Here is a 13788-nt window from a genome sequence, read left to right on the forward strand (position 1 = left end):
AAAATTACCCATTAAAATGTGATGCAAGACCAGCATCCTGACGCATTTGTAGGGTTAATGTGTGATTTGTGTCATTTATTCATGAAATAGTACAAATATAATTAAAGAGAAAAATATGTTTGAATGGAAAAAATTGAAACAAAACATCTTGGAAAAAAATATACGTGTTTGGTACGTAAATTCTTGTTATTTTTCCTATCAAATTGTAGTAGACTATAGTCATTGTAAGTGGAATTTCAGGGTGTAACATCTTGGGTCAATCCCAAACAATGAGATGGTAGATTTGAATTTCATACCAAAACTCATTTTAGAGTTAAACTTTAGCATAACAATTCATTTGAGTTGCAGAGTATATAACAGTGTGAAACATTCTATATTCTTCCTCTCGATTAGGGTTTATGAAAATTAAGCTCAATGGTCTTCTTAACCATTTGGGCACGTCTAAAGTACTTGCTGAGAAAAACCATACTTCATTAGGATCCTTCCTTCCACATATAATTTTCCACAATATCTTCCTTTTGCATTTATTTAGTCAAATTTCTTGACTTCTAAACAATGTTTTTAAAAGCGGGCCAGAGATTGATTCGGCAACACGATAACTAGATTAGCTAAGATTTTTTAATTTTCATTAATTACAAATTATTTAACTTAAAAAATAGTATAATATAAAATTTTTAGGGTTAAATGTAAAATTATGACCTTTGCACTAAGTTCCAAAAATAATATGACCTTTAAAACGTGTCAATCATAGACACCACCTTTTATTTCTTTTCAATTTCATCATGGGCACATTTTTCGGTGAAATTCCGCCGACTTGGATACCCTATGGATCTGCCACGTATCATGCCACGTCAGCAAAAATACCATTAAGAATTGCCGATGTTATTTTTGAAAAAAAAAAACGAAAGGTGGTGTCTATGATTGACACGTTTTAAAGGTCATGTTATTTTTGAAACTGGGTGCAAAGATCATGATTTTATATGTAATTAACCCAAAATTTTATAAATATAAAATATGGTAAAATATTAAAAAAAGTTTGTGTGAGATATAATTGTAAATGTTCAATATTTAAAAATATGTAGAATAATTATTTTATATGAACGAAAAAAAATTAACTTCTATAATTGTTATAAGAGTACGTCGAATAATTATTTTGCACAAAAAAAAATATTATAAAACTTATCACTATAAAGCTTATCACACTATTTTGTATGGTAGAAAAAACTCTATTTTCTTTGATAAAAAAAAATAAGAGAGCGCTTGTGGGAGGAATTGAACTCACGACCTTGACAGTTTGTTGTCTAGCGCTTATACCATTTGAGCTACAAATAGTTTCACTGTTTTAAAATTGTGAATTTACTCATGAAACCATCTAAATAAAAGGAAAGTTTAAATTATGCTATGTAAATATTTTAAGTGATTATACCTAAAATTATAACTTGAGTAACTATCAAAATCAAAGAACAATGGCATTTATGGTCAAAGTCATATACCAAGGTGGGAATGGTAATGCTATATAAATTGAGTGGAAGCACAAACACAAACTCAATTATCTTCAACATGCATCTCAAACTTTGTGTCAACCCTTTTATCTTCCTCACATTTGTTCTCACAGGCAGTCTTGCTTTTACAAATGAAACCGACATTCAGGCTTTGCGTGCAATCAAATCTAAAATAAGCTCCGATCCTCTTAAATCATGGAATGCTTCTCTTCATTTTTGCAAGTGGCAAGGCGTTACTTGTAGTACACGGCACCAAAGAGTGACTGTTTTAAACCTACGGTCACTCAAATTAGTGGGATCATTGTCTCCTCATATTGGTAATCTTTCATTTCTTAGAGAGATTGATCTTGGAGATAACTTGTTTAATGGTATTATACCGCAAGAAATTGGTCGTCTTTATCGGCTTCGGTTTCTTAATCTTTCAAGTAATTCCTTTGAAGGTGATTTTCCCACTAATATTACTCACTGCTCGAAACTCGAAAGGATCAATGTGTTGTACAACAATCTTGCAGGAAATTTTCCAGCAATTCTCGGTTCTTTGTCTAAGCTTACTCAATTGAACCTTTCGAAAAACCGGTTTAGTTCTAGAACTATACCGCCTTCGTTTGGAAATCTTTCAAACCTCGATGAGCTTTCTCTAGGATATAACAATCTTGTAGGAAGCATTCCTGTTGAGCTTGGAAGTTTGTTGAACCTCGAATTCTTACAATTGACAGGTAATAATTTGACTGGAATGATTCCTGTTTCTCTTTTCAACATTTCTTCCATAGAGTTTTTTTCTGTTAGTTACAACTTATTACAAGGAGAACTTCCTGCTGATCTGGGTCTGACACTTCCAAATCTCGAGCAGTTTTACGTTGGATTGAACATACTCTCCGGACCCTTTCCAGTATCTCTGGCTAATGCTTCGGAACTTAGCTACATAGGACTAAGCAACAATGCTTTCACAGGACGAGTGCCCACGAATTTAGGAAACCTCCAAAATCTAGAGTACTTAGAAATTGGGGGCAACTTTCTTTCTGATGGGAAAATAGATGGAAATGATGATTTAGGGTTTCTTAAATCACTAACCAATTGTACAAATCTGAGAGTGCTACGAACGACCCGAAACGGCTTTCGGGGAGCATTTCCTGATTCAGTCACAAATCTATCCACAAAGCTCACCATACTAAGACTAGATGAAAACCATATATCAGGAAAGATACCTTCAGGTATTGACAGGCTGATCAATTTGGTGTTTTTAGCATTAAACGGCAACCTTCTGTCAGGAAATATTCCATATTCTGTCGGAAAGCTTGTCAACTTGCAAAGACTGTACCTTTCCACAAATACCCTGTCAGGAAAAATTCCAACTAGTATTGGAAATCTTACTTCATTAAATGGACTTGTTTTAAGTGACAATAAGCTACAAGGGAAAATACCAATTTCATTGGCAAACTGCAACTTCCTTCAAGGTTTAAATCTTTCACACAATAACCTGACAGGTGCAATACCTGAACAAGTTATTGGTCTTTCTTCTCTTTCTCTTCTCGTCGACCTAAAGTCAAATGGCTTCACCGGTCATTTACCGGTCCAGACAGGAAACCTAAAAAGTCTTGGTGAATTAGATATTTCAGAGAATGGATTGTCTGGAGAAATTCCAAACACATTAGGCAATTGCTTGATGTTGAAGTATTTGTATATGAGGGAAAACTATTTTCAGGGAAGTATTCCTTCATCATTCAAGCAGTTGAAAAGTATTGAAATCCTTGATCTTTCTCGCAACAATTTGTCAGGACAGATTCCTGATTTTCTCGGGAACTTTTTGTATTTTTCTTATCTCAATCTCTCATTCAACAATCTCGAGGGGGAAGTACCAACTAAAGGTGTGTTCAGGAATATCAGTCTATTTTCAGTTTTAGGAAATCCTAAGCTGTGTGGAGGAATTGAAGAGTTGCGTTTATCACCGTGTCCGAAGGTTAAATCAGATAGAAACAGACAAAGCAAAATCACTAGACTGGTACTTATCATTATCTTTGGCAGTGTCTTTGTTATTCTATTATCAGCCGGTGGTTATGCTTTCTTTTATCGACAGAAGCGGCCCAGAGAGGGATCTCCATCAGGCTTGACACCATTGCATATGGAAATTTCTTATGCAGAACTTTTTAAAGCAACCGATGGATTCTCATTGCCCAACTTACTTGGTGAAGGAAGCTTTGGCTCTGTTTACAAAGGAATTCTGAACACTGAAGAAGAAAAAGTTGTTGCTGTCAAAGTTTTCAATCTTCAAGAAAGAGGAGCTAACAGGAGTTTCTTAGCTGAATGTGAAGCTTTGAAGAACATTCGCCACCGGAATCTTGTCAAGATCATATCATCTTGCTCAAGCATAGATTCCAGAGGTCACGATTTCAAAGCTTTGGTTTATGAGTTTATGCCAAATGGAAGCTTGGATGGATGGTTGCATCCGAGCCCACCGGATCAGCCTCCACAATCAAGCAAACTAAACTTGATTCAGAGACTAAACATAGCAATCGACGTGGCTGCTGCGTTGGATTATCTTCATCATTATTGCCATGTACCAGTTATCCATTGTGACCTGAAGCCAAGCAACATCCTTCTCGACAATGATCTTACAGCTCATGTTTGTGATTTTGGGCTTGCAAAACTGCTTCTAGCTGCAGCTGCTGCTACAATATCTTCTGAGTCACAAACAGGTTCAGCTATAGTGAGAGGTACCTTCGGTTACTTAGCCCCAGGTAATTTACTAATTCTATTTCTCTTCCAAGTCTCGAGTGAATCCTGCATATCAAAAGAAAAAACTTGTTAAGAAAGACTGTTCTCAACATTATCAAAACTGACTTCTATAGTAACTTGTCATTTCCTACATTTTTGCATTTCATTTCCATTTTTGTAAACACTTCTAAAACTCCAAAAATCTATATGTATACAGTATTCTTGAAAAATTAAATATCATTTCATTATTCTCTATTCCAGTGTTTCCCATTTCAACTTTTCTATTTTCCGTACTACATCGTTGGGTTATGTTCATTCCATGTCTTATTGTGCAAAAGTCAAATTTACAATCTGAGCACTCTATGGATTGTTTTCGTTTCAGAATATGGTATGTCTAGAGAAGTTTCAACTCAGGGTGATGTCTATAGCTTTGGAATTGTCCTGCTAGAGTTATTTACAGGAAGGAGACCCACAGACAGCATGTTTAGTGACAACCTCGGCCTGCACATATACGTAACTATGGCTCTTCCTGATCAGGTGTTGCAGATCGCCGATCCCCAACTAATACAGGAAGAAGTAACCGCGACGAGAGACATCGGCTTAAATGCTCGAATGAATGTTGACCTGATAGAAGAGGGCCTAGGATCAATACTTCGAATTGGAGTCGCCTGTTCTGCAGAATCTCCTAGAGAAAGGTTAGACATCAAAGAAGTACTTAACCAGCTTCACGCCATTAAAAACTCATTTCCCAGGCGGAGAAACGGAAACAACTAGGCAGGAGAGGTGGAGAGTCGATTCTCTATTGCATTTGATCTGTATAACTATAGCATATAGTTTATTACTAAAGTGAAACTGCCAATGACAAATGATTATTCTGCAATTTGTAGTACACATTCGATATAATTTAATAAATGCAACAAGCGTAGTTATAATCTTACTTTCTTTCAGTAAACAACACTATTAAGGCATTAAGGTGAAGATAACATTCACATTCCCGGTTCAAAACATTGAACATAATATATAGTAAGGAAACCAGGATAGGTGACTAAAATGGAAATGAGCTATAAGTCAGCAGCATCTGGTGACTAAAATAAAACACAGATCAATTCACCCCAACCTGATCATTTGCAGCAAATTTTGACCCCTGAGCTGTAACATTAATTCAATCACGCACGTCTCTCAAACTAACAGCTCAGGTGTTAAAACGATCAGATTGGACAAACTATGGATTGAATTATCAGGAAACATTGAGCATGAATTTTTTAAAATTTTGATTTAAGTTGAGTGGATGAATTGATTCTTGTCTGAGTACAATTATCTTGGCCTTGAATAGTAAATTTCATATCATCAAAATTAACGGTCCAGGATTTTCCTTTCATTTCTTTCTTCAAAAAGCTAAACTATATATACGATGGTTGTGAAAAAAATCTATCCTAAACTAAAGATTCTATACAAAATGATTACACGATAAATAGCTTTCGACATGGGTTAGAGAACTATCTATATGGAACCTGGAGAAACTTCAACACTATCTTCCCCACATGTTTGTCCCCAATGAGAGGCTTTCCAGATAAGAATGTCACAGTAGGCATTTTCTTGTTTCACATGTACATATTCTTTGCTTTTCAACACCTGCATATTTACACACCATTAGATTTTGCATCGCATTGTATTAAGAATCATAGTAGTTTAAGGCACTAGGCGCACCTAAAGCGCAAAGGCCTCATATAGTCCAAGGCGCTAGGCGCAAAAGAAGCACACGCCAGAGTGGATCTAGGAGCATATAAGTAAAAAAGATTAATATTACCTATAACAGATATTTAAATTTATATCTAATAATTATCCTCAAAATAAAATGTAAAATAACAAGTCCAAAAAGCTACTAGCCTACCATTAGTTGCAACCTAAAAATATCTATTAGTTTTTTCATTCTACTTTTTACTATATCTGTCAAGGAGTGACCCACACTCCTAGAAAGACGACCATCAAAATCGATCTGATCATTTGAATCAAGGTCTTTAAACATTTTATCTTCAGACTCTGCCTCCTCAACAATTTCCTATTACTTTAGCTAGTCTAGAACTTGAACTCCTTGCAACTGCTTTTAATTTTACATTAAATCTTTTGTTTCTCCCTTCTCAACCCCTTATGTTGCTGCAATATCTTTCCATGCCAAGCTAGCATTACCATTGACCCACTCATCACCGTCAACAAGCCACTCATTAGTAAAGATCAATTTCATTTAGAGAAATAGGATCAGCCACAGTAAAAATAAGGCGAGTTAGGTCAAAAGAATTGTTTTCCCTCTGCATTTTAAAAAATCACTTCCTCTGACATATATCTAATACAGAAATGAGAGAGGGAAACAAAGGGTAAACATTGATTACTTAAAATGCAAAATAAACAGTAATTTTTCATCTAACATCAGGGGTGATAGAGATTATTCCTTAAAATAATTTAGGCGTTCCTGGAAAATTTTCCTTCAAGGAGATTTAAACAACTGCCATTGGCTGTTTCAGAATTAGTTATAATGTAGACTTAAAACATTTAGATGCAAAAGTGGCTTGCATGAAGAATCAACAGGTGCAGTCCATAGTTGCTTCTATTTACACAGGAGAATAGAAAACACAAATTGAATTATATGATGAAAAATAAAAGGGGTAATGTTATACAATTGAGACATTTTAGAGTTTATGAATTTATTTAACATTATCCCAAAATAAAATAAGGACTTCAAGCTATTTCCATCCAAAATTGATTTCTCTGAAACACATTGTAGGCCAGTTTGCCTCAAATAATGGGTAAACTGAAAACAGATAAACAATTAAAAGCTAAAAGGAATTATACCAGTATCTCATAGAAGAGCCTTGCACTTTCCTTTTTGGTTCTTCCTTCCAAAAGTTGCAACAGATTTACTATTTCTTCCTCTCCTCTCTTCTTTTGGTTTAGAAAACTTCTGTGCAAACATCTCACCGCCACTCTACAGCACATAATTAATGAATTCAACAGAAAGGTCGAGAAGTAAGCAGTGTTTTAAAAACCGAACCGGTGGCTAAACCAGTGAAGCCACCACTTCAACCGGTTCAATGAAATTTTTGAAAAAAAAAGCGAAGGATTTTCCGTCGCTAATTCTCTTCATCCGGTTTGATAGCGGTCCAACCGGTTCAATGACCGGTTCGTCCGGTCCAAACCGGTTCAACCGAATTTCCTGTTTTTTGTGTTTTTGAACCGGACCACTGGCCGGTCAGGTCCGGTTTTTAAAACACAGGTTATTTCAACTGAAAGAAAAGTTTATGAAAAAAAACCCTTATCCACCTTACCTCGTTCTCTCTGACCATCCATCTGCAATCACAAACATGTAACATAAGAACCCTATTTTGCATTGAATTCGAATGATTCATCAAATTAGAGAAGAATTTGAAAATAACTTAAGATGGTCCTTACAGTTGTTCTGGAAATCCCCTTCACATGAATTAATCTCCTGGAGAGGGGGGAAAGAAATTTTTTTTATTTTTGTAGCCCTTGAATGTGCCTGGAAATTTTATCATGACAAGAAAATTTAGAAGGTTGCTGTTTACCTCATTCATCATATCGAGATCAAGTTCATGTTCCTTATTGGGAGATATTTGTTGTTCTGCTCGTTCAAACTCCAACCTTGGTCTATCCAAATTAGAAAATTCAGGTGCTTCAGGGCTTTCAAAAGACCTCAGCATTTTTGTATGCAGAACAGGTGTTTCTGGTGCAATTGTCACTTGATCCAAGGATCTAACAGCAATAGGAGACTCTGGCATGCCTAAATTTTCTGGAGGCTCCACGGTTTCGCCTTGTTTATGGACAGAAGGAGATGCTGACACATTTAGCCTTTCTAAAGAGTCCATATTCTCAACACATTGACCATCAACCCAAAGTTGTGACTTGTCTAACTTCTCTGAAGGCTCAACAGTCTCCACTGATCTACTAACTGTGGGACTCTCGGAAGTGAACATTTGTGGAACTTTCGCATTATCGAGTGATTCTGAAATCTTTAATTTCTTCCCGCAAAGAAGAGATCTAAGCTCTGGTGAAGAACCTGAAGGAGACGAGAACAGTAAATTAGAAGTTATGTACGAATATAGCGCTCATGACTCTGGACCTAGCCTCTCATTTCCTTCCAAATGGATAAAGCTTCTGACAGGATATGCAAGTTCTTATAAACTAAATAAAATAAAGGAACAAAAGCCAAGTTCTTGTTCTATCGAGACAATATCATTGCATTGCTCCTCTTTCCCCCTATATAAGTATACACACATGAACCAGCATACTGATGACAGTGAACTCACAAGGAATCAAGGACTCCAAGAAATTCTGAGGAAGACGAGAAATTTGATAGGCTCTCCAGGCGGCAACATCAGTATAAGGAGCTTTTCTTCGTTTGGAGACCAAGTCACTTGAATCTTCTATAAATTGTTTAATTACACTATAGAATTGAGAATGAAACATTAAATTCTCTGATACATGTCACATTGCTAGCATTTAAAGGTTTAAAACATATCACTTGTGTAATAAATTGAATTTCCAACTTAGCTCGCATGAAATTTTAGTACCAGTTGCATAACAGAATAAAACAATTTATTATGATGTTATAGATAGTAATTTTATGGTTATGTTATCATCAATGATTCAAAAACTGATCTCTGTCATGCCTTTAATTTGAGATGAGATAATTACCACATACTTGTTAGGAAACACCATCATATCATCAAAAAAACATCTCCTTTTCCTTCGATGACGAGCACCCTCCTTAGCAGCTGGGGTAGGAATAAGCAAAATATCTGGTGTGCTAAATCCTGCGTGGAGAGGAATTCTGTTAAATTTTATGACTGACAGATGCTCGTTATGAAAAAGCTAGATAATTCATCCTTAATGCAATAAGAAAAATGAAAAGTCAGCAAAGTAAATTTTTGAATATCCTCTCACAATTAAGAATGAGCACTAAATTTTGCTTTGGAAATTAATATGGATATACACTATAAAATTAATTAATGTAGAGAAACTGTCACAGGATACTTTTCTAAATGCTGTTTACCTGAAGCTTCATGGAACCTGGACTGAGGAGTTGTATCAATTGTTAAAGATAATGGATGATCTTCTGTGGAAGTCTGACATGTGCCACTTCCTGGAGTCATCATTTCAATTGGAGTTTTCAGGTTTGTGGTGCTCTGACACTCTTCACCAAATGGTCTAGTATTTTCTGGAGGCTCGTCAACCTCTAACAACATTTGATGATCTGTGTTACTCTCCTTTTTTTCATCAATTGACCTATTTTGTTCTCTTGGCTCCTCGACCATACAGGACATTTCTATGTTCCTACATTCTCCCAGGGTACCCACATTTTCACGAAGTTTCTCCATGGTTTCTTCATGGTTATTTAAATTACCATCTTCTTCATGATTTCCATTTTCTGATTGTGAGATATCTGGAACCTTTATCTGGTTCCCATCAGTTAGATGATGTAAACCAGGTGACTTACCAGCGTTGACAGGTTCTTTCTCAACTTCTCCACATATGAGAAAGCTCAAACCAGCTTCTCCAAAGATATTAGTATCCCAGATATCTTGCATGCTTTGTTCTTCATGCAATTCATCTGATTCCATAACTATTAGATCCCCTAGCTGCGCTGCTTCGCTGCGGGGATCTTCTACTGATAATGGAACAGCGCAAAGCGGTTGTATCTCAACAGCAGGAAGCAATTCAAGGTTCATGGATTCATGTAAATTGGACCTATTTTCCTGAAACTTCTCAGTGCTTACTTTTAAGCTGCTCAAATTATGAGATGGGCCTCCCATGATATTACAGTCAATCAGGGGAGACAAAAGAGAACTGCAGAAAAAATTTAAAACAAGAAATATTGATAATAGATATAGACATAAATGCATAGAGAATCAGATTGATTGAGAGAGAGAGAGAGAGAGAGAGAGAGAGAGAGAGAGAGAGAGAGAGAGAGAGAGAGAGAGAGAGCAGGATATTTAAACATCAACGGAAGGAAAATCTGAAGTTCAAAATCCGTACTCTTCATTCAGATTAATTTTTGCAGAGCAAATATCCTGATTGGCAGAGACTTCCTCATTATGACACTGCAAGAATGTAAATATTTGTGTAATAAATAACTTTAAGTGATGAATGAACAACTTTAAGAGAAGTCCTCAGTGTACAAATCCAACAAGACTTTTGAAGTAATAGCAGAACATCCGTCCTCAAAGTTAAAAACTGCGGCGGAATGCTGACGAATTTAATAAATGCAAAAGGTAGATCGATCATCAGGTTGGACCTCAAATTAGTAAGAACGACCTGTTGGCTTTCATGAGTAACTAAATTAGGTGGTTGACTAATAATATGCTATTGCTTGATAATTGTTTGATTAAACAAATCGGATGCATAAAAAACAAATAACCAAGGGCAGCCAAATAATGAGTAGGTGTATATGGTTTTACTGATATCTTTTCTGATAAGACGATATTGCAACACCAGTCTGCTCAGCTGAATACAACATCACCACTTCGAGACTTATGTTGGATTCTTGAACTTGCAATAAACAAACTAAGCAATGAAATTTGCGAATAATTCTCATAGCGCAGGCAGCATAGCTTTCATCCAAGTAAATGCTGTTATACTGCTATAACTTAGGATATGTGCAAAATATGTTAACAGTCGTGTAGCATGAGAAATATCAATCTGACACTCACAAGCAGCACTAGGGTATCAGATGCTGATTCAACAAGCTCATGCATGTAGCACAATGGAAGCTTAACGAGTCATTAAAATATTTGAGGGAGAAAATGAACAAAGAAAGCATGTCACAAATCAAATATGGGTACCCTATGCACATTTAGTATAGAAAAGAATTCATTAAGATGACATGACTTCATAATAGATACCGTGTCCACAGAGTATGGCACTATTGCTCCGGCTTTCCACATGCTATCTGTTTCATTAAAAAGCAATCACATAAAACAATGCAAAAAAAAAAAAAATAGAACAAACTTTCTGAATGAAGATAATCTAAATACCTTTCATAGTGATGTCTTCAATTGGCATCAAATTGACTCTAAACAATGAAAACAAATATATTAAGGAGCAATTACTAGAACAATGAAATACTTAACCAGTAACCTTCACAAACTAGAATAACTTACCCACTAGTATCTTCTAGGATATCTAGATTAAAAGCATCAAGTTCAAATCTTTCGGGCAGTGTGATAGAGAAATTAGGAGCACGCAGGGTTTGTACAAGTGCCATTTCTTTATTACTAACCACAAAATCGTTGATTTTAAGTAGCACCTTATTGCAGTCATCGTACAGATATTCAACCTTTTTGGAGAATATTCTGACAACACCAAGAAGAAGGTACGCAAGTACCCTATATGTGAAAACATCAAGTTCATCTTGCAATATTTTATCTGCATTAGGGCCAAGTAACAAATTAGCAGTCAAAGCAGAAAGGAACCCCATGACTAAAACAAAAGCATGCAGTGTGCTATTTAAAAGATCAACTCGATTCCTATGTCAAACAAACACGAATAGATATTCCACAACAACAATTCTTTAACATGACCGAGTTCTTATTTCTGTCGTATTACAAACGGAAGCGTAAATGCTGAATGTAGAAACTTGGAAATAGGTCAAACGAAAATGTATCTTTTCCAAAAAGCTGTTTTTCCAAAATGTTTGCAGGAGGAAGTTTCATCTCATCATTGACTCAGGCCATTGCCATTGAGAAATAAAGACCACGATGGAGAAGTAGAAAACTTGGCAACATTTTGGCCAAGCTTCTCCAAATAATACAGCACACAAATTTCACAACCAGGGCAGACCTGGGAAGAGCGTATGATGGGCAATTGTCCACCTTATAATTTTAAATCCTTTTAAAAATTTATTAATGTGGAGTTGAATAGTATAATTTTACCATCTTAAAACTCATAGTTGCCCACCTGAAACTGAATAGTATAATTGTACCATTTTAACATTCATAGCATGCCCACTTTGAGATTTATATTTTGCCCACCTTATAAGCTTTTATAAAAAAAAAATCCGGGTCCACCGTTGAACAACACAAAAGTGTAAATATTGATGTAGAAGGGCAGAAAACCTAGAAGAATCTGTAATCATAAGCTGCAACGTAAAAAATACCTAATTTTATACTGCATTAGCAATTATAACCTAATTCAGCAATAAAAAGTAAAACCTAACAAGCATTGCAAGAAATTCAAGGTTTAACTAACAGTGTGTGAGCAAACAACAATATTATCGTCACTAATAATAAATAAAAAAGAAGAAGAAACGAACCAACAGAAGTGGGGATGTGAGTTTGAGTGACCTGAGCTTTCTTAAGTTTTTTAAAGAAATAAGCAGCTACCCATATGCTGCCCAATGCTCCTTTTCTTGACTCAGAGTAAAACATTTCTTCTTGGCTTCAAGTTTTGAGTTGGGTTTTTGCATTTGCAGGGAAATAGTAGAAGAAAACGGTCGAGAAGTTTAGCAAGGAAGGAAGTGTTATTTATTTGGAATTATGTAATAATAAAGAGAGGGACACAAATGAACAAAAACTTAAACAGCAAGATGTCAAGAACAATTGACAACACAGATTCTTTGAAATTCGTAAATTCTTGAAAGATGGAAGCGGTTAATTCTTTTTATTTTATTTTTTTGAGGAGGAAGCGGTTAATTAATTGTTGATATATTTTTTTTTATCAAAGATGGAAATCGACTTTTTCGAGTCTCAATTGTTAGTTTGTTAGTTACGGAGACGTGGTTCGAACTTAAAACCTCTTGATGCACTTAAGGGTGCCTTAGCCATTCAAATTAGACCCACATTGGCTTGTTGATATTGATAGCTAGCAATTTTGGTAAGTTTCTTTTGGCAGCAAATGGAAATAATTTTAATTTTCTTAAAATCGTAGATATTGCCATTGGTATGGTGTGGCGTTATGGAGAATTAAATTTTGTTCACTCATCATTTCATTAAATTTTCACATAAAATAAAGATTTTTTTTCTATATTTCGTAGGATTATAAACCATCCTTGAATTGGGCATAAAAAATAAATTTTTAATTTTTGATAAAAAAAAAAAATTTGATATGCATTTTGATCAATTTATCCTTCCAATTGATCTGGCAGCCTAGCAGAAAATTGTTAGAAGAAAATTTAAAATTTTAAAATAATTAAAGTGTGATATACAAATTGGAAGTAAGATGATAAATATCTATTTGAATACATTTCTATTCAGGATTATAAACTTAATTGATCTTCTGTGTTAAATGTGAGATAGTAATATTTTTATCTATCGCAGTTCTATCAATTAAAAATTGATAAATTAAAGTAAAAAATTGCATCATCAAATTACATAAATAAAAAAGCAATTCATTTGAAAAAAATACACAAAATTGAAAATGTATAAATAAAAAGGCAGAAAAACATGATTATCGAACCCAAATTCAAATAATCACCTTATTCCGCCAACAAAACAAACTTCAAATAAAAAGTCTAGGAGATTCAATCCGCAACTTTTTTCAGGCCATGATTTATCCGGTTTAAAAA

The 13788-nt window shown here is 35.0% G+C and overlaps 2 protein-coding genes across 5 annotated transcripts; one reads left to right on the top strand and one right to left on the bottom strand.

Moving 5' to 3' along the window:
* Positions 1-1408: 1408 nt before the first annotated feature.
* On the bottom strand, positions 1409-12874 carry LOC126680936 (sister chromatid cohesion 1 protein 2). Of its 4 annotated transcripts, XR_007641301.2 has the most exons (15): positions 12538-12871; positions 11387-11651; positions 11261-11298; positions 11129-11175; positions 10263-10327; positions 9280-10073; positions 8929-9040; positions 8534-8670; positions 7793-8283; positions 7659-7695; positions 7535-7556; positions 7062-7194; positions 5726-5846; positions 2924-4280; positions 1409-2835 (listed from the first exon to the last, which is right to left on the bottom strand). XR_007641301.2 is itself a non-coding variant. In XM_050376240.2 (14 exons), the coding sequence occupies exons 1-14, from the start codon at positions 12650-12652 to the stop codon at positions 4252-4254; spliced, it is 2406 nt and encodes an 801-aa protein (XP_050232197.1). In that variant the 5' UTR covers positions 12653-12871; the 3' UTR covers positions 1409-4251. The 4 variants fall into 4 exon arrangements, 3 of the variants coding, with proteins under 3 accessions (XP_050232197.1, XP_050232198.1, XP_050232199.1); XM_050376240.2 differs by having other exon boundaries at positions 1409-4280; XM_050376241.2 differs by lacking the exons at positions 1409-2835; positions 2924-4280 and adding an exon at positions 5922-5987 and having other exon boundaries at positions 5723-5846; positions 12538-12873.
* Positions 1467-4249, top strand: LOC126681936 (probable LRR receptor-like serine/threonine-protein kinase At3g47570). The gene is made up of 3 exons (XM_050377493.1): positions 1467-1506; positions 1616-4206; positions 4238-4249. Exons 1-3 carry the CDS (start codon positions 1467-1469, stop codon positions 4247-4249), a joined length of 2643 nt encoding a protein of 880 aa, XP_050233450.1.
* Positions 12875-13788: the final 914 nt, after the last annotated feature.

Source organism: Mercurialis annua, linkage group LG5 (assembly GCF_937616625.2).
Source record: "Mercurialis annua linkage group LG5, ddMerAnnu1.2, whole genome shotgun sequence".
NCBI lineage: Eukaryota > Viridiplantae > Streptophyta > Magnoliopsida > Malpighiales > Euphorbiaceae > Mercurialis > Mercurialis annua.